This window comes from Miniopterus natalensis, chromosome 3 (genome assembly GCF_054644295.1).
Source record: "Miniopterus natalensis isolate mMinNat1 chromosome 3, mMinNat1.hap1, whole genome shotgun sequence".
NCBI lineage: Eukaryota > Metazoa > Chordata > Mammalia > Chiroptera > Miniopteridae > Miniopterus > Miniopterus natalensis.
In genome coordinates this window covers 76,709,785-76,730,392 of record NC_142083.1, presented here as the reverse complement: position 1 = coordinate 76,730,392, position 20,608 = coordinate 76,709,785, and the positions used below count along the sequence as shown (strand labels likewise).

The 20,608-nt window shown below is 52.8% G+C and overlaps 1 protein-coding gene across 3 annotated transcripts in view; it reads right to left on the bottom strand.

The window, feature by feature from the left end:
* The window catches only part of GTF2IRD1 (GTF2I repeat domain containing 1), a 99,172-nt gene that overhangs the window by 24,289 nt on the left and 54,275 nt on the right, over positions 1 to 20,608 (bottom strand). For 2 of the 3 annotated variants that reach the window (XM_087815604.1, XM_087815603.1), the window contains exons 15-22: positions 18,986 to 19,033; positions 17,989 to 18,054; positions 16,787 to 16,970; positions 11,227 to 11,276; positions 10,970 to 11,026; positions 9,510 to 9,593; positions 5,638 to 5,821; positions 5,082 to 5,110 (exon numbers count right to left, since the gene is read on the bottom strand). In XM_087815604.1, coding sequence (XP_087671730.1) covers positions 5,082 to 5,110; positions 5,638 to 5,821; positions 9,510 to 9,593; positions 10,970 to 11,026; positions 11,227 to 11,276; positions 16,787 to 16,970; positions 17,989 to 18,054; positions 18,986 to 19,033 — 702 coding nt within the window. The remainder of the gene's footprint in view (positions 1 to 5,081; positions 5,111 to 5,637; positions 5,822 to 9,509; positions 9,594 to 10,969; positions 11,027 to 11,226; positions 11,277 to 16,786; positions 16,971 to 17,988; positions 18,055 to 18,985; positions 19,034 to 20,608) is intronic. The other variant, XM_087815605.1, reaches the window with a different exon arrangement.

Here is a 20,608-nt window from a genome sequence, read left to right as displayed (position 1 = left end):
AGATTTTCAAGGCCCCAGGTCTGGGTTTTGGAAGAGGTCATCTGGACTTGAGCACAGAGGGTGATGCTAGGCTCATCCAGAGCCCTTTCCACAGCAAACATTCCTGACATGCTCTGTGCACTTGGCTGTCAGGTGCCCAGTCACCTGTGGCCCCTGGAGCACATCTGTTCCCGGGAGCTGGATGCCTGGGGCTAGGAGGGCAGAGACGTCCCATTGCTTTCCCCAGCCACCCACCTCTCTGGCCCCTGGCCCAGTCTCCCTACTTTAACTCAGTGCTGCTGTAGGCAGCTGGGTAAGGTGGTGAGCAGCCCAGCTCGTGCAGCAAGGAGCTACCAATGGTGTGCACCTCTCCAGGCCTCACTGGCTTGGGGTCCTGGGGACAGGCCTAGGTTACCTTGGCCCCTTGAAGTTAGGGCTGGAGCTCACTGTAGTACAAGTGGAGGGCCTAGCCCTACCATCCCTCTGAGTCCCAGGCTCCTCCAGCCTGAACACCCACCCCCGGGGATCCTGTGAAGCCCCTGGCCCAAAGCTCCCCTGACTGGAGGCCTGAAATCCCTCCCACTGTCCTCCCAGGCCCAGTCTAGGCCTGACTTCCTCTCTAGCCAGGTGGCTACCACCACTCAGCTGGGAAGGCTACCAGACACCAGTGGGGAAACTGAGGCCCTGAGAGCAGATGTGTACCTAGTTGGGACAACACTAATGGCCTTCTGAGGTTATCTCTTTGGACTCAGAACAAAACTGGCGCAGGAATGGCCATACCTTCACCCCACTTTGGGCCAGCTCACCATTCCAGGCAGCATTGTGAAAGTCCCAGATTTAATGACCAATTTATCTTCAAAGCATAGTTTCCTTCTTTATGATTCATCTTCTCAGGATGTTTCTGTTAGGAAAGGCTTCTATGAGAGCCTTCAATAAATGACCTAGAAAATCTGAGAGCCATCTTTAAAAGGGTCCCTCCCCTGCCTAGGGAAGTTCCCCTCTTTCCCAAGCCTCATCCCCTGAGCACCTCGTTTCTGCCCTCCCCAAGCACAGGTCAGCTCATGTTCAAGCCTCTGCAGTGTGGCAGTGGTTGTGGAGCTGGGCTTCATAGAAGGTTCTAGGCCTGGGGGTGGGGGAGGAACAAGGGGCATCTCTCCAATCACCTGAGTGGACAGTTGTCCATGGATGTCTTCTGGGTACCAATATCTCAGGGTGACATTCCAGACTTGATGGGCCCCCTCCCCCTAACTTCTTAGTACTATGAAACCCTCTGGAACTTGGACACAAGTCTAGGGAAAGGGGGATCCTAAATGGACTCAGATTAAGTTTCTGCCACTTAAGTTTCTGCCACTCAGATTAAGTTTCTGTAATGGGGTTTTTTGGTAGACACCTAGTTCAATTCTAGAAGAAAAAAAAAGTTCACATGCTTACACTTCTGTTAGCAGACTAAAGTCCAGTCCATATTTTTAGAAGAGAATAAAAGAGAAAGGAAAAAGTCTCGAAGTTTCCACTGTGCCAGGATAAGGACTGCCTCTTTGTCATGACACACCATACCCTCCGGCCACATGGGCTCCATCCCTTACTGGTGCCCCAGCCATGTCCCCCAGACACCTCTGTACCCTGTGCCAGCACCACACACTGTTCTGCTCACCTCCAAGGCCCAGTTCAATGTCACCTCCTCCAGGAAGCCTTCCAGAGCCCCAGGAATAACAATAACTGTCACCCCCATTGGCTGAGTACTTTCCCACTGGTCCAGGGCTGAAGGCTTTACAAAGATCTCAGAGCGTCAGGACAAAGTCCCCCAGGGCAGCAGGTTGAAGCTGTCCTCTAGAGCTCATCCACTATTTGTCCGATTCAGATCACCTGGGGAAGCAGGTATCACTATCCACCTTACAGATGAGGAAGAGATGTGAAATATCTCAGGATGTGAAATAATGAGCTCAGTCACACGGCCAATAAAAGGCATGCAGGGATTTAAACCAGGTCTCTCTAAGCACCAGCCTGTGCTTTCCCATGGCCCACATGTTGCCCAGAGATCATTGGCTACCCCTCCCATGCCCAGGGCACCTGCTAACATTCTGCCTCCCCTAGAGACCTGAGCTCCTGCTCCAATATCACCTCCAGATGCCGGCCTGTGTCAGTCTTCAATGATTTTCTCATGGGAGGTTTGGAACAGCCCTTTCTGGGGCAGGAACAGCACTCAATGACCTCAAGTGAACTCTTCGAGGCTCCTGTGAGCCTGGACACCTTCCCAGCCCAGCATGACAAGTGGCATGAGTCGGCTTGGAGCTGGCCTGCAAGCCAATCTGCCTGGGCTCTCCAGACTGCCACCCAGTCTAGGGTGCCAATGCTTGGAAAGGTGCTGGCAGTTCCATCCCTGAGGGCTGGGGCCAGGGCCACTTTCCCACCTCCTCTTCCAGTCAGCCTGCCATCCTGTCCCATACCACATGGGCAGAGAAAGCATTTCCAAGACCTCTCTCTGTACATAGTAGAGGCAAAGGGAAGGCCACTGGGTGGGTGGGCAGGCAGACTGGCACAGGGACTGGAGGGCGATGACTGAGATTCAAGAAGCTACTCAAACAGCAAGATGAGCAGCCAAGCTTTCTTAGTTGGTGAAAGTGGTCGCCCCTAGAAGGACTCAGGAGCTCTGTGGTCTGTGTGAAGGCTGCTGGCTGACCCCTGACCCAAGTGTTTCTCTCTAAAGCCTGACACTCCACTATGAGGTGGCTGGTCTGAATTATATGCTGCTAGCCAGTGATCCGTGGGCCTCCTGACAGAATGCAGGGAACCAGGCTTGGAGCCAACAATTCCTTCACTATTGGCAAGTCACTGAAGTTCCCAACATCCATAAAAAGGGGACAGAAAAAGGTGACAGTGCAAAGCGCTGAACTTACAGCCCGGCACACATAAATGCTTTTCCTTTGCTGCTTTCCAAACTCATTAAAAATGTATGTTCCCCTTTTTAGTCCTTTACGGGGACCCTTCCTTCTGGGGAGTAGAGGTTGGGGTGCAGAGGGGAAGCACAGGGGAGGCCAAGGGGCTGCGTTTCTATTCTTTTTTTTTTTTTTTAATTCTCACCTGAGGATATTTTTTTTCATTGCTTTTCAGAGAGAGTGGAAGGGGGGGAGAGAGAGAGAGAGAAATCAATGTGCGAGAGACACATTGATTGGTTGCCTCCCGCTTGGGCCCGACTGGGGCAGGGGACGGAGTCTGCAACCGAGGTACGTGCCCTTGGCCAAAATCGAACCCGGGACCCTTCAGTCCACGGGCCGATGCTCTAACCACTGAGCCAAACCAGCTAGGGCAATGCGTTTCTATTCTTTATTACCAGAGAGAGGCTGGGACATGCTTCTTGCTGCTGCTAATGGGATTGGGCCCAGCACTGACACCAACTTGGGCTGAAACCCAAGTCGGGGCAGGCAGCCGCAGGAAGCTGACTCAGCGGCACCAGCACTGATGTCTATCAGCCCTGGAGCCAGGTGAGTGAACCCCTGGGGAACGGGCTGGTGGTATACCAGGGAAGGTGTGTTCTGGTTCCCAGGGCCAGTGAGAAGTGAGCTGTGCAAGTCCACAGGCCTGTGATGTTCTCATGAGCATTTGAACATTCATGACCCTGCCTGTCCCTACTGTCCCCAGCTTGCATCCCAGGGAAGTACTTACTTCCAATGTGGTCGTCTGAATAGGGGTCCCCAGTCCCTCTATAAGAGTATGGGCCTAAAGGCCACCTGCTAGTCTTATGACACAGGCACATTGCTGAAACCCTGAACCTTAGTTTCCCCCAGTGAGTCGGGCTCTTGTACCTACCTCATAGGTTTGAGGAGTAAATGTGATGCCTCCTCCGTGTTCACCACTGTAACCCTAGTGCCTAGAACACTGCTGGCCCTAGGAGGGCCTTGGAAATATGTGTAAAATGAACTCACACGAGGCGGGTGTGACACCCAATAATCTTTGGTAAGGGCCACCACGGCTGCATTTCACTGCATCTCCACCGTGCTAACAGCATCCCACTGTTTCCACACCTCTGAGAGCTCAGGGATCTGGGGTTGGCCTCAGATCACCACTGCTTACCCACCAAACACCCCCTTCTCCTCCTCTTGCCTTCTCTGGAGGCCCAACTGGAGCCTTCCTCTCCAGGAAACCGTCCCCAGTCACCCCTACTCTCCCTTCCCTTCCCAGGGGGTCCCTGCAGCCTGACAGCAGCGGCCACATCATTATATCCTCACGAAGTCTTGCCCCTTCCAGTGTGATGGCCTCTTGACCCTTCCCCTGGAGAAGTCCACCAAGCCAGGCCTGGGCACAGGGAGGGAACAGTTCCCGCGAGCAGGGGTCAATGTGGGTGACACAAAATGTCTCCAGGACTGTGAATCAGGTTCCTGTACTGCAGGCTTTCTCTGCCCTGGGCATGCTGTGATGGCTTACCCATTCCCAGCACAACAGCACAGCCTCCGCAGGGCACAGGCCGGCTAGTCTTCCCTCCGACAGTGGCTTGTAGGGTGGGCATGGGGCAGGGGAGAGATGGCAGAGTTCCCCATCTCCCAATACACAGGCCCTGGTCAGCCTAGCGTGCTCACCAGGTGGCTATGTCACCCCCACAGGGACAGTTTCAGCTCATTCAGGGTTTGGGAGGGCCAGGACAGCCCATGGAGGAGATGGAGGGGGGTGGGTGCCTTGAAAGGGGGTCAGGAGAGGGATTTTACCATCTAAGGCTGGGTGGGCACCCCTTACATCTTACTGCCAACCTCGAGGGTCCCCATGCAGAACTCCTTCCCTCTGAGGTTAGAAACCAACCCGCCACCAGCCTCATCTACTTGCCACAGCAACCAGCCCCAGCCCCTTCCTCCGGAACTCTGGCTGGGTGAAGCTTGAAAGTCACTGGTGCCACCCATCACCCCTTTCTCTGTCCCAGGGTCCAGCTTGGCTTTCCTCCTGCCTCCTGCGGGTATTGCCCAGGTGAGGTAGGAGAATAGGAAGGCAGGGGCCTCGCTCGTGCTTCAGGGCCCCACAACCTGTGTCCCACAGCAAGCTTGGCTCCAGCCTCTGGCCCCCAGCACCATGGCTGGCCCCCCATGCCAATCAGCCACCCCCCAGCCGATGCCTCTTACCAGGCTTTGGGATGAGTCCTTGGAAAGGCCTGGAAGAGAAACAGAGAGGAGAGTGTCAGGGGAGGGCCTGGGAGCTCATTAGAAATGTTTGAGGCACATCCAAGACCCACTGCATCAGAATCTGCCATTTTAACATGACGGCCAGTGATCTGTGTGCAAGGGACACCGTGCAAGAAGGGGGCGATCAGGGTCTCCTGCTGGCTCTGCCCTGGCTGGCTCTGTGACCTTGGGCAAATAACTTGTCTCTGTTTCCTCCCCTCTGAAATGAGTCTAACGCTTCTCCCAGGGTGCTAGGAGTGCAGTGGACAGGTGGAAGGTGCCAAGAAAGCTGCGCCTGCTATGGTGGCCGTGGTGTGGTGGCTGTTCTGAACTCTGGGGGGCCCTCTGCACCCTGGCTGACCTGCAGTCCTCCCCCCAACTGCCAGGACCCAGGATGGCACTGGGACAGCCACAGTGTTCTGCAGGGAGGGGAGGACTGACAGAAGGAAAGGCCAAAGGTCCCCTGGTGCCAGCCCCCACCCGTGCTAGTCCTGCCTCACTCTTCTTCCCCGAGTACCTGGTGACTGTGAACTTGATCTTGTCAGCCACTGCGAGGATCCTCTCCAGGTTTTGGGAGCCAAAGGTGCAGGGCTTTCGGAACGGGATTCCCGGGGGCAGCCCCTCAATGATCACCGAGCCGGGGTTACTCTTGATGCGCTTGTAGGGAACCTGGACCGGGTACTTGATGCCCAAGGCTTCCCCTGTGGATGACAGACAGAGCAAGTGTCATTAGGAGTCAGAGGCAGTGCTAGTGTGGGAACGTGGAGGTGTGTGAGGGTGCTCTGTGCACAAATATGAAATAAAAATCTGTCATTCAGTACCAAGGAAAGGCACAGCTGGTGGGGGACTGGGGGTTAGGGAGTGTGTTGTGCAGGGGGCCTAGAGGGTCGGGTATGAGTGTCCTGGGCTGGGCTGAGTGGGCAGGGGACTAGCTATGGCTGCAGGGGAGAAGGCAGTGGCTAATGTGTCTCAGAGTCCTAGCCTAAGAATCTGAAAGCCCACCTTGAGGATGGTACCTGTGGGCGCAGCTGCCCTTCCTACAACGCCCGACCCTCCATCAGCCCTAGGGCTCTGCCTTACCCGTTGCGGATCGGCCTGGCCTGAGAGGACAGGCTGCATTTGGGAGCAAGGAAGGCAGCCTGAGGCCAGCCAGGGTGCAGCTCAGACCTCAGGCTCCTCTTTCCGCACCTGGGAGTTGGTCTCATTCCCGTCACCGAGCCTCTGTACGGCTGTGGTATGTCCATCCCACTGACGGTACTTTGTCTCACAGCGGGCCTAGGGGCAGTCTTTGGAGGTGGGGTGGCCACTGTTGTCCCACTGTCAGCTGAGGCCTGCTGCCTGCTGTCAGGGGCCACCCCGGAGGCACTTCCCGGCTGGTCCTCCCATGGTTCCTGCCCACAGGACCAAGGACCAAGTGCAGGTACCACAGCCCTGGGTGCTGTGAGGCTGACTTGAACGTTCATGTCTCTCAGACTTAGATGGGGTCCACCACCGGAGACCCATACAGGTAGAGACTCCCCTAAGGGGCTGGCTGAGACCATCATCCACAGTGTCACAGGGTGCCCCTTTATGAAGATACACTGCAGAAATCTCCACGTGTCTTGCACTGGGAAGAACAGTGGAACTTTTTCGTGCAATAAACTAATTTTTATCTCAGGGACACTGGCAATCATAAAACTTGTCTCATTTCCCTTTTTGCTCTGGCTCCTCGGAAACTCAGAACCTGATGTGTGCCCTGCCTCTAGCAAGTACAGAATTTGAGTCTTCATGTCACCTCTGGATTCGTGCCATTGCTTTAGACTGTTGGATTTTATTTAATTGAGATATAATTCACATGCCATAAACTTTACCATTTTGAAGCGTACAATCCAGTGGTTTTTAATATACTCACAAGGTTGTGAAACTATCTCTACTATCTAATCCCAGAACATTTTCATCGCTCCAAAAAGAAATCCTGTGCCCATCAGCAGTCACTCCCTTGCCCCCTCTCCCCATGCCCTGGCAGCCACTTCCTATCTCTATGGATTTCCAGCCTGTTTTTAATTCTTCATCTTGATTTTGTTGCTCACTAGTTTGCTATTGCAGAGATCCTTTTTGAAATAAAAAAAAATCAGGAGGAAAGGAAAATCTGTACCCATAACCCATGAATGGGAACACATCCCTACTTCTCCTCTAGCCTCCAAAGTGGCTCTTGCCACAATGACCAGTGGCCTCCATGCGTTAAACCCTATAGACTCTTGCACTCTTTTGGCAAAATCTGACACAGATGCCCACTCTTTCCTCCCTGAAGCCTTCTCCATGGTGTCCATAACACCACACTTTCCCGTTTTCCCTTGTTCTGGTCACTCCTCCTCCTCCTGGACCTGACTTCTAAACACAGCCTCCTTGGCCTTCCGTCTGGGTCCTCTTTTGCTCCTTCTGCACCCCCCATGGTGTCTCCCCTACTCCCATGACCTAATTTTTGGTTCTAATCCAGATACCCTTCTGAACAGCAGACTTCATCTCCACTCACTCCTCAAACTCAACATGTCCCAAATGGAACCCACTACCTTCCCCCTCTAATGACTCCTCTCAGTGAGGGCGCCGCCCCTTCTCCCTGGCTGACAGTTTGGATGTCTACCTGTCCCTGGTGCCTGTGTGCTCTATCCCCTCCCCCCATCATGGTGACAAGTCTAGGTAACCCAATGAGCATGTGGCGTTTCCCTGCCACAGGGATTGTGTAAGGAATGGATATATGACTCTATAGGGGCCCTTGAGAAACAAGGGGAGAACTCAGGGGATTCTGGAAAAGAAATAACCTGGCTTTCTTAAGAAAGCCTGTGAAAGGGCCAGAACTCTCACTCCTTCCAGAGTGTGCAGATGGGATGTCCGGACCTGCTGCAGCCATTCTGCCAACAAGCGGGAAGTCAGCCTGAGATGATGCAAGGACATTCTTGGGCTGCTGAATCCAGCTGACCCTGAAGGCCATTCTACTGCTGGACCTCCCATGCTATGAGCTATGGCTGATTGTATCAATTTTCCTCCCATCCCACATGTTCTTCTCACAGCATAACATCTACACTCCCCCATAGAGAACTGGGGATGGGACTTTTATAACTGCTTCAACCTGTACAGTATACAACAGAGGTGAGGTGATACTGTAAGACCTCTGAGGCTGGGTCATAAAAGGCAACACAGCTTCCACCTGGTTCTCTCAGACACGTGCCTCAGGAGCCCAGACTGACAAGTAGAAATCTAGCCACCCTGGAGTCACTATGCTGGAAAGCTCACATGGAGGGATCTCACAGAAATTAAGAGATGCCCGAGGGGCCCCGCTGTTCCAGCCCCAGCAGTTTCCCCAGCCCACGGATCAGACATGCGAGTCAGGAAGCTGTCCAGGTGGTCCCAGTCTCAGCCACCTTCTGGCTGCAACCTTGGGAGATTTCCCTGAGCGAGTTGACTCACTGACACCAATGAGATATAATAAATGGTCATTGTTATTGAATCCCCTTTATTGTTCAAGCCAGTTTTAGTTTGTTTTTATTACTTGAGGCCAAAAAGCATCTTAACTTATTCTAGCTCGTTTTCCTCAAGCCAGGAGGCCTCTGCTTTCCTCCCCACTCCCTGCCAATTCAGCACCAGTGATTCTCTCTGAGCACATCTCAACTCCATCCACCTTCCTCAAGTACTAAGTCCAGGGCCCCAGCCAAGAGCATCACTCTGGCTTGAGCTACCACTCCAGCCTCTGAGCTTGTCTTCCACCATCCACCCTGGCCTCCCGCACCCATTCACTTTCTTCACAGCGTCCAGGAAGATACTTCAAAAGTGCAAAGTGGCTCCAGTCACTTCATTCTTCCCAACAAAATACAAAGCTGATACCGTGGATGATCAGCTGTTTCCTGGCCTGCTGCATAGGGTCCCCTCCTCCCTCTACCTCCATGCTTCAGCTTTGTCGCCTTCTCAGTACAAGCCTCAGGGCCTTTGCACATGCCATCACCATAGCTGGAATGTCCTTTCTTCACACTTTGCTTGATTAACTCCTAAACTATCTATCCTTCAGCTCTTTCTTCAGAGGCTTTCCCTGGCCCACAATTTAAGGAAAGCACCCAAGTTACTCTCTTGAGCAGCCTGCACTTTTCCTGCATGATCGTGGAGCAATTCCTCATTGTTAGATTCTGTGTAGTTGCTGAATGTCTCTCTCCTCACTGACTTATGGTATGGGTCCCATAAGGGCAGGGACTGTGCGTTTTCTTTACTGCTGTGTCTCCAGTACCTAGTACATAGTAATTGCTCCAGAAATATTTATAAGTGGATGAATGGTTTTCCCAGAGGTGACTGCAATGGACCCGGGAAGCTCCTGCCTCTCTTCCCACCCTGCGGGTTCCCTCCACCCAGGTGCCCAGGCCTCACCGTATTTCTTATTGAACAGATCCTGGACTTGCTCCCTCAGCGTGTTGGCGATGTCAATCCGGGAGAGTCTGGCGTCATAATTTTCTGCAAAATGAACGACAATTATGGATTTGGGCTATTAAATTAAAAGGCACTTAGTGACTTTTAAGGAATATGATTTTCTAATTATGGGGACCTCCTTCTCTGGCAATTATCGGATCCTTCGAGTGGGCCCCTCAGGTCCTTCAGAGCTAACATCTTGACAGAGATGTGTGTGTTTCCGGAAGGATGCACACAGTTGTGACAACAGCAGTGAGTTAGAAATTGAGTTAATTGTTGACATTTGAAAACCACCACGGCGATAAATAAGCCTGGAGGTGAGAGACGCCATGAAGAGGATCGGTTCCTGCGCCATGGTGGGCTTGGGGCCGGGAGATGCGAGCTCAGGTGGCTGGGCAGCCCCCAGAGAGGCAGGGAGCCAGCCTAGCAGCTCCCAGTGGCCACTTACTCACCAGGAGGGTGTTTACTAAGGAGCCTATATGCCAGCATGTGACAGGGGGACCCCTGTCTTTGGGGAGGTTACCGCCTGGCACTGCCTTGTGGGAAGAGAGAGGTGAGGGAACAGATCTGGACCTGTATATTAAGAGGACTGGGTATGAGGAGCCTTGGGGTGCAGTGAGAGACTCAACTTCCCTCATCACAGGAAGTTCCAGCTTCCCAGGAAGGAGTGAGAGACTGGGCAGTGAGCAGCCATGCCCCTGGGATCTGGGTCCTATCTCTCAGGGCTCCCCCACCTCCAGGGCTGGCCCTTCCCGTCACTGATCTCACTGACCCATTTTCTCCTCAGAGCCACAGTGACCACCCAGGGCTCACCTAAGAAGCGCCCACTCACGCAGCCACACCTAGGGTTGCCCCAACAGGCGCTCGGACGGCTGTTCTCTGCCCCCTCGCTGCTGCTACACTTGATCTCAACTAAAATGCTGAGAAGTGATACTGCACCCCCCCCAGATGGGAGGGGCAGAGCGGCTGTTTCTGTTTCTCAGGTATGGGCCACACTTCAGGCCTTTACTCACGCTCTTCCTCTTCTCTCCCCCCACATTCACTTCCTCCCATCCCTTCCTGGCCCCGCTGCAGTCTTCCTCCTCTGGAGAGCCCTCCTTGCTCTTGGTGAACTCCCGCTCCTGACTTGAAAGCAGTAAGAGCAAGGCTGACCGCCTAATATGCAGTGGGCTGGGCAGTGGACATCCCGGGTGGACAGTGGTGGGCTCTTGCACCCGGTGGAACCCCCCACCCCGCTCAAGCTTTTGTGGAGCCTCTTAGCGCTGTCAGGCTATAGCCCTGTCCCCAATGCCAGCCCACCTCACCTAGCCCCCCAGGCCTTGAGGTTGTGTCCAGCCCCACCCCATCTGGCCTTTCAAACCCAAGCCAGGTCAAGGTCATGAAGCTGGGACAGTTGACCCCATCCTGAGCTGCAACCTTACCTTGAAAGCCCTGTCTCTTCAGGCTCCTGTCCACAAAAGGGTCCCCGGAATCCCTCTCTGGGGGCGGGGGAGAGAAGCCAGGGTGAGCAGGCAGCTAGCTCCTGAGACCCAGGGACAAAGGTAGGGGCAAACCCGATGGGGAGGGCAGTTGGGGGATGCTAGGGGAGGAGAGAGGAAGCAAAGGAGGGGTGGTGGCAGAGGCCTGGACCCCTCCCACGCCCAGCCCGCACCTTAGCCCATGACCCTGTGCAGGGTACCTTGGCTGTCCGTGATGGGCTCTTTGGCTCCTTCGGTGAGCAGCTCAGGCCTGGAAAATACAAGTGGGGCTGTCACCAAGGTCTCTCTAAGCCTTCCGTGTACTGCACAGACCTCCCCTCTGAGCCTCAGTCTGTACATCTGTGCAATGGGCCCTTTTGCCTCGGACAGTCCAGGTCTGGGGTCCCTGCCCTCCTCCTCCCCTGAAGCTGTCCTTCAGACCCACGTTGAGATCCAGCTGGGGGTGGAGGTCTGCACTGGGCTCTGAGGATTCAGCTGGCAGTGAGACTAACTAGCCTGGTCCTGGCCCGGTGGGACTGACATCCTTACTCTCAGTTCCAGGATGCTGTATGACTGCCACTGTCCAGGGTCAGAGCACATGGTCTGCGGGGCTCCCCACAGAGCTAGTTTTAAGTGTAGAAGCCGTTGGGATGACTGTGTGGCAAGTTCTTGGAGGTGTAAGGAAGGCCCGAGGTTTCTGGCTGACAACTGAGAGCTGCCATTTCACTTATGAGTTGGGGGCCTCGAGCACCAGGCCCAGCTTTCCACTAACCTCTCTATCTACACAGACTCCACAAAGCCCTTCCCAGGCATGAGGAAACCTGCTCAATGTCCTTGAGGTAGGTACTGTTTCCATCATCCCATTCTCAGGACGAGCAGACTGAGGCATCGGGAAGGTGAGTAACATCCCCAAGACCACACAGCTCAAGGGGCAGAGTTCAAAGTAGGTGCCCCTCGCCCCCTCACTTGCAGCCTCTCCAGCTGAGGGACACCCTCTTCCCACCTGGACCTGTTTTCTCATATGAAATGGGATAAAAACCCTGTCCTGGCTCAAACAGAGGGGAGCAGGCCTTACACGTCCAAGTTTGAGGAGACAACGTAGGACCGTGGAAGGTACTGAGTCTCAGATTCCCTATGAGGAGAAGGGGAGAGGTAGTGGTGGGGGTCTGAACGCAGACTGAGGCCTTTTCCAGCTCCTGAGACTGTGGGCCAAGGCAGGGCTGTGCCTCTTCCCTCCCTGGCCCTGGGAGCTCAGCCCTGTGCCAGGCACTGAGCTAATGCAGATGCCTGCTGCCCGGAAAGGCATCAAATCCTCACTGGCTGGCTGCTTGACCTGGGGGCAGAGTGTCCTGAGTCTGACCTTTGGCCTCACTCCCAGGCAGGGTCTCTGTGTCACTGCTCGGCCACCTCTGTGGTGGAGAGCTCATCACCTTTGTGGGCAGCCTCACCACAGACCAGTCCTCACACTAGACCCTGGTCTTCTCTCCGAGAGATCTGAAGGCAGTTCAGTCTGTTACCTGTCCCACTCCACCATGCCCTCAGGCCTCCTCTGGCCAGCCTGCCTCTCCAGTGCCCGCATGCTGCCACAGACTCCAGACCCCACCACCCAGACAGGCCCACTCTAGCTGGACAAGGCTGCACTGAAAATGGGGCATTCTGAGTCAGTGCCATGCAAGAGTTGGTCTGATTCTTTGTCCCTGGTTCCAGGGAGAGAACCTCTAAATCTTTGGAATTTCTGGAATGACAGGAGTGTCTTTGTGAGCCTCTCGGATCACACCTATGTTTATGCTAATAAGCTGACCCAGGATTCAGGAAGAGTAACCATGTGATTAGAGGACTGAGGCTTTGAGCCACCTGACATTAGCTCAATCTCCTGACTTCTAGTGGTGGTGGTAGGGGAGGCTGGAGATTGTGTTCAATCACATACCCAATAATCTAACCAAGACTACATAATGCATCATAGTCCCAATAAAAACTGTGGACACTGAAGCTCAGAGGAACTGCCTAGTTGGTGAACAAATCAATATGCTGAGAGGGTGCCGTTCCCTGATTTCATGGGAGAGGGCGTGGGAGCTCTGTGTCCAGTGCCCTCCCAGACCTCACCCTTTGTGTCTCTTCAACTGGCTGGTCCTGACTTACATCCTTTATGTAAAACTGTAATCATAACACAGCCTCTTCTGAGTTCTGTGAGTTGATCTAGCTAATTATTGAACTTGGGGAGCCATGGGAAGCTAGCTGCTCAGAAGTGTAGGTGGCCCAGGGCTCCTTGAACTTCTGGCTGGTGTCTGAAATGGGGACATTCTTGTTAGGGCCTGTGCCCTGAAACTGTGGGATCTGCTAACTCTGGTGGTTAGCAAAAGATCTGTAGCACTACATTCATTTATAACCTCCCACCATCACTGCCCTGGACCTCAGTCTCCCACCGTGAGAATCTACTCATGGTTTACAATTTCCAAAGGGTTAATGTTGGAGAATTTGATGAAAGCAAGGGCCCGTTTTTCCAGAAAAATGCACAAAAGAATACAAAAACTTTGCATAAAAGTTCAAGGATATGGGTTAATAATGTTTTTTGACCAAAGGTTCAGAAAGTTTAATTTGATTTCGTGCCAACTCTAATTAACAGGTAGTGGTTGTCTGGAGTACTGTTTAGAAGGATGTGGAGATCAGGTTCAGGCAGAAAGAGTGTCGTCAATGAATCAGTGATGTCTCCTGCAGGTGATAATTTCTCCCCCAAATTTCATGTTGAAGCCCTAACCCCCAGTACTTCAGAATGTGACTATTGAAAAACAGGGTCTTTAAAGAGGTGATTAAATTTAAATGAGTACATTAGGATGGGCCCTAATCCATCTGTCTGGTGTCCTTCCAAGAAGGGGAGATTAGATCATGCAGAGAGAGATACCAGGGATGGGTGAGAACAGAGAAAAGACCATTTGAAGACACAGTAAGGAGGTGGGCATCTGCAAGTCAAGGAGAGAAGCCTTGGGGAAACTAAACCTGCCAACACCTCAATCTTGAGCTGCTAGTCTCCAGAATTGAGAGAAATAAATTCGTGTTATTTAAGCCACCTAGTCTGTAGTACTTTGTTATGGCAGCCTCAGCAAAGAACTACACATACCATAAAATTCACTTTTAAAATATGCCAATCAGTGGCTTTTACAATATTCACAAAGTTGTTAATGTAGCCATATGTCTATCTAAGTCTAGAACCTCACCTCCCAAATGTATCCTTCTTAAAAATAAGATTAATGAGAAGTGGCTATTTTTCACTTAATAGTCCCAACAGCATTTTTGCTAATTTTTAAAATGAGGAATAATGTAATAAAGATACTTAAGTGTTCAAAATCATCCTGACTAGTCTTTAGTCCCATTGCCCGCCTGTTGCACTGACAAGGTTAATCACCCACCCACTTGAATCACTTTCTTCACTTGGCTTTCAGGAAAATGGAAAAGTTAAATTCACTTTTTAAAATTGCTATATATATATATATATATATATATATATATATATATATATTTAAAACATATCTTTATTGATTTCAGAGAGAGGAAAGGAGGGGGAGAGAGAGAGAGAGAGAGAAACATCAATGATGAGAGAGTCATTGATCGGCTGCCTAGCCCGCAACCCAGGCATGTGCCCTGACTGGGAATCAAACCCCGATCTCCTGGATCCTAGGTCGATGCTCAACTGCTAAGCCATGCCCGGCCAGGCAAAATTGCTATATTTTTGCCCTGGCTGGGTGGCTAAGTGAGCTGGAGCATCGTCTCATACACCAAAAGGTTGCAGGTTCGATCCCTGGTCAGGGAACATACAAGAATCAACCACTGAAAGCATAAGTATCAATGTTCTCTCTCTCTTTCTCTTCCCCCCTTCCGCTCTTTCTCTCTCTAAAATCAATATATAATTTTTTTTTTAAATGCTCAGGAGCACAGGGGAGAGGCTGTCTCTGCAGGTAAATAACGAGAAAGGTGAGTTCATGTGGATTTGCTGTTGATTTGTCTCCTACCTTCAAACTGCCCAAGTGCTTCGGTTCTGGGTTTGAGGGGATGAGTGTGGCAAGCTGCCTCCATGTGTGCATCCCTCCTAAATGCTGACAGCTCCCAAAGTTCTTTCCCCACCCTGAGGTCTCCACTGAGCATAAGGACTGTCAGTCCCGTAATCCACCTGCTGTCTCTCCCCGAAAGGCCCAATGCATCTCAAAACTAACACACGTCAGACCCAGCTCTCGACTGCGGCCTCCACCCACATCGTCTCCATCTCAGAAAATGGCAACACCGCCAGCCTGGGTGCTCAGCCTGCAACCTTACAGTCATTCAGTCCTCTATTCCTCTCACACCCCACATCTAGTCTTTCAGCAAATTCCTCAAAATATTGCCTGAATCTGACAACTTTCATTACTCCCACCCTGTCTTTATGTAGTTCAAGCTGCTGCCCTATCCCCTGGGCCAGAGTAAAGCCTCTTCGCTGGTCCCTGCTTCCATCCCTGCCCATACCTCCCAGAGTCCTCTCTACCCCATGGCTGGAAAATAAAAAATAGACCAGATCATATCACTCTCCTCAAAACCTTCCAGTGAGTTTTCATTAAGTTTGAAATAAAATCCAAACTCTTTAAGCCAGCCCAAGACTGTGTAATCTGGCCCCTGCTATCTCTTAGGCCTCACCACTCGCCATTCTTCCTTGGCTCACTTTGTACCAGTGACGCTGGGCCTTGCTAGTCTTGAAACACGAAAGCATGTACCTGCCTCAGGGCCTTTGCACCTGCTGTTCCCTCTGCCTGAACACTCTTCCACCAGATACTGACATGGCTCACTTCATTGGGTCTCTGTTCCACTGTCACCTCCTTAGACAAGTTTCTCCTTACCCCTTTCTGCCCCCTTACCTTGCATTACAGCACTTATCTCTACTTGACATTATATTGTCATTTTACTTGGTGAGATTGGTCAACCCAAGGGCAGGACTTAGTGACATCTGCTGTTATATCACAGCCTGGCACATGGTTGGCTCTTGAGATGCTATTTGTTGAAGGAAGGAACCAGGTATCCACTATTTTTGTCTCCTGAGGCATCACCTTCCCTACTTCTCCTGATGCAAACCAGGTCCCATGGGAGAGCCCCGTCTGCCCCTCTAGGTGTGAAGAACACTGGGGGCCATCTACTTCTCCAAGAGGGAATACACCCTTAAGAGTCTCTTTTGCCACTTTCAACCAAACCAAACCTAAATTTACAAGACATGACAGTAACACACGGAAGCAACAAACACAAAACAATGTTCCTCCCCAAGTCCTTGTCCTTTCAAAAATTAATAGCTTGTCCCTACCTCCTCCAGGGGGACTTTACATCCAAGATGGGCACACAGCCCCATTGGGCTCTTGCCAACAAAACTGAGATTTCCAAGGAAACAAAAGGGACCTGGAAAGGCCACAGCCATCTTTTCCAATCCTGGGATAATGGGCATTGCCCTCAGCAGTGCCCTGATGCCCCCTGGCCCAGGCCACCAACACACTAGTCCAGAGGATGCTCAGAATGGTCTAGGAGAGCAAGCCGGCGGGCACATTCCCATTCCACGTGTTGGCAAACTGGAGACTGAGAGCCTGGTAGGCCTGGACTGAGCCTGGATAATCTTGTGCTTGCCCAACTGCGCCCAATTAATACCCTACTCTTTGAAAACAAAACAAAACAAAACAAAACAAAAGTTTGCCCCACTCTGAAGAGGAAGATGGTACTTCGGTACTGCTCCTGGATGTTGGGCAAGCCTGGAGGGCCCACAGACCTGCCAGGCCTTACCTCTTAATGACAAACTGGATGCTGTTGCTGGCCTCCAGGATCTTCCGGAGCTTGGCAATCCCGAAGCAGTTGGGCCTGCGGAGGGAGATGCCTTCAGGCAGCCCCACCACAAACAGCTCCTCTGGGTACATCAGGAACTTGGAGTAGGGCACCTTGACGGGCTCCGAGATGCCAATGGCCTTGGCTGCAGAGACACAGCTACTGTAGGGCCACCTAGAGCTGCAGGGCCACCAGCCTCAACTCCCACCTCCCACATCTGCACAGGGGACCACAGGTGCCAGCGCCCTTTTAGAGTCAGCATTTAGTTGAACTTTCCCAACCTTCCTGAGAGGTGAGTACTGTTACCCTGTCTCCAAGTAAGAGACCTGGAGCTCAGATGGGATGTAACTCATCTCGGGTCCCAGAGCTCCAGAGCTGAGGTATGTGAACCCCAATCTCATGCTCATTCTGTGCCCTCACACCCAGGCAGTGCAGGAGAAGCCACTGACAGCTGGTGAGACCTGGCGTTGGCTCCACCCAAGACCATGCATCCCTGTGTTGCCAGAAAGGCCCTCTAGAGGGTCCCCCACCACCATAAAGAACCCCCAAACTCTGTGTGGCCCAACACCAAGCTTTGGGAAGAGGACAGATCTAAGGTCCAGGGAAGTGCTGCCACTGACTAGTTGTGGGATCTCAGAGAAGCCATGTCACTTCACCAGACCTCATTTTCCTCATCTGTAAAATGGGTATGAGAACACAGGGATTTTGTGAGATGGGATGAGAGAACCTGTGCGAAGCACTTAGCCAGTGCGTGGGAAATCATAGGCGCTTAATAAATAAATCTTTCTACCCTACCTCCCCATCCTCTCTCCTGGTCTCTCTCTAGTAGGAAAGTCCTTGCTACATACGAGTCCTCCGAAGGACCCTGAACGCGGGTGCCCATGGGGACAGAGGGGCAGTTCTTACAGTGGAGTGAATCAACCTCTCCAACCTGAGGCTGAGGCAGATGTGAGTGAACGTGGGCGTGTTTACCAATCAGGCCAAGGTGTAGTGTTTCAGAGGGAGGGGTTTTCTGGCAGTGCCTCAGTCTCCCTGGGTGCCCCCATCCCTTTTCCAATAGGTCCCAGCCCCTTCCTCCCCTTCCCACCTTGTTCCTGTGCAGTGAGCAGCTGGGATGGGGGGCCAGGCCAGGCTGCCCCGACCCTGTCCGGCTCCTTGCTCACCGTATCTTGTGTTGAAGAGCAGCTCCACCTGCTTCCGCAGGGGCCGGATCACATCGCCGTGGCTGTCTGAAAGGCAAAAAGCAGCCTGCTGAGCCTCCTCAGTGGCAGCAGCACCCTGCTTCTCAGCTCATGTCCCAGCTCTGCTGGCACCAAAAATGACCCTGTGGTGGGACCTTGGGATGGAGAAGGCCAGGGGTGGTGGAGGCAGGTAATCTATTCCTTCAGAAATCGCACCCCAGACAGGTCTGCAATTCCTGGGCTTAAATACCTGCTTATGAAGTCCAGTCTAGGGCATCACCAGGCTGAGTGGAGATCTGGAAGTTGTGGCCTAAGAATGATCACGGGCCTTTCTAAATAAGTGTCACTCCAGACCAGCTCAGCAAGTTACTTAACCAATGAGTAAATACTAAGCCTGCAAATAGAGTATGCCACTACCAGGTGGTAGTGGACTTTTGTTAACACTTCATGGTCCCAGCTGCCAGGCTGGGTTTGGGGAAGTGATGCGTCTCTCCTCTGACACCCATTCATTCCATGTCAGGGGCAGATACTCCTGAGATGAAACAGGCCTGTCCTCGGCTTGATCTCCCTTCCTGGCCTGTTCTCACTCTCAGCAGGAAGGGAATGAGCAGTGTTCCTAAAAATGAGCATGTCTCATGGACAAAGCACAAAACCAATTTTGTGCTTTCAGGCCTAAATCCCACTTGCTCAGGAAGACTAGACTCAGACCTCACTCTTAAGATCTTTGTGGAAAGAAGCACTGTGCATACTAAAACAGAAATAGAAAGCCTTGCAATTTTCCTTCCCAGAAAGAACTGCTGTACCTCTGACCAGGTACCTCCTAGTTCTAGAAAACAGGTCTGTGAACCTCCCACCTCAGGCATCCCACAGGACCCCCACCCCCAAGCGGGGTGTTGGAGAGACATAGGGAAGATGAGGGGCAGGGGGGGCAGCAGAGATGGAGGAGTGGGTGAAATGTGGGAAGTGGTCAGTGACTCACCCTCCACAGGCCTCTCCTCAGGCCGCAGGTCTTCGCTGGGGCCTTTGTCTGAAAAAGAACAGAGGATGCTGGGAAGCCACATTCATCATCTCCTGCACCCTGTGCTGCCAGTCAGGCCAGACAGGTGGGGAATGGCAGGCTGGCAGGCTCTGCCTCTGGAGCATGGCATAGTGACCCCCAGACAAGATCAGGGACCTTGAATGAGTACAGACACCCCACCCTCATCTCCACGCAGGGAGGGCAAGTTCCGAGACCAGGGATCCCATCACATTTGCTGAGTACTCCCCGGGGGCCAGCCCTGTGCCTGCTGTCCTTCCTACTATACACTACGTTCTGTTTTAGGCACTAAGGACGTGCAGGAACAAGACAACGCCTTGTCCTCTTGGTGTGACACAGACATAACACATAACGCCAGATGGTGGCGATGCCATCAAGAGAAACAGAATCAGATAAGGGGACAGAGGGAGGAGCAGGTGGGGGGCATGGAGCCACCCCGGGTCAGGTAGTCAGGGGTTGTGATTGATGAGGTGGCACTGGCGCCAGCCCAGGCTGCCAGCAATGGATACAAGCTTGTTTCCAGATGCTTGTAGCAAGGATACAGGGCAGCAAATAGGGGAGGTGACTGCTGAGGCTGCATGGGGGTAGAGAGGGTCTCCTGCTGGCCTTGGGGGTCTGAGGAGGGGAAGCTTCCTGCAGGAGGGGAACACCTGGGCTGGGCCCAGTGTCCAGGAAAAGCAGTGGGATGGCAGGGACATAGGCAGGAAGGGAGGAACAGCATGCGGAGGGGCCAAACTCTGAGGTGATGGGTTTTGGCTGGAGGATCACATGCAAATGTGGACAGTGGGAGTGTTTGTGAGGAGGATAGGCCTCGGCCGTGGCCAGGGCTGAGGAGGGCACTGAGGGATTTTCAACATTTGTGACTTGGGAAGCTCACTGGTGCCTTCGCATGCGGTAGTAGCCCTTAAACAGCTCTTTGCTGCCCATGACATGCAGCTGTGCTGGGGATGGTGCAGCAGGTGGATCCCAGGTCTGCTCGCCCAGCTTGAGAGAGCAGTTGGTGACGAGGGAGGCAGGACACTGTCCCCGTCCCAGCTGCGATCCTGAGCTGAAGGAAAGGGGCTAATCCTGGGAGAGCTGTCAATGGTCAAGGCCAGTTCACCGACTGAGGGAAGGTGAACCCACACATCTGAGATCACCAGAGAAGCCTGAGTCTTGAGGCTTAGCCTGGAAGGAGCTGGAAGGTTCTGGAAGCTTTCATTTATGTGCAACCACCAACTTGAAAAGGTGGAGGGCCAGCCCTGAGGTTTTGGCCTAAACTTTCCTCAGGGAAATGGAGACACTATGGGCAGTACATGCTGGGTCCACCTGATTCTGCCTGAAGAACTGGCCGTGGGAGAACCAGCAAACTGAGCCTGCGACTAATGCCCTGGAAACAGCTCTCAGCCAATGATGGGGGCGACTTGGCAGGTCACTAACCCAGCTCCCTCCTCACCCAGCTGCGAGCTCAGCGTGTGATCCGTGGGCTCGCATGGGCTCAGCTGCCTGCAGTGGTCACACACCTGACAACACGACTGTACTGCCTCAGTCCCACATCCCACCTCGTACTGGGGTGCCCCATCTTCT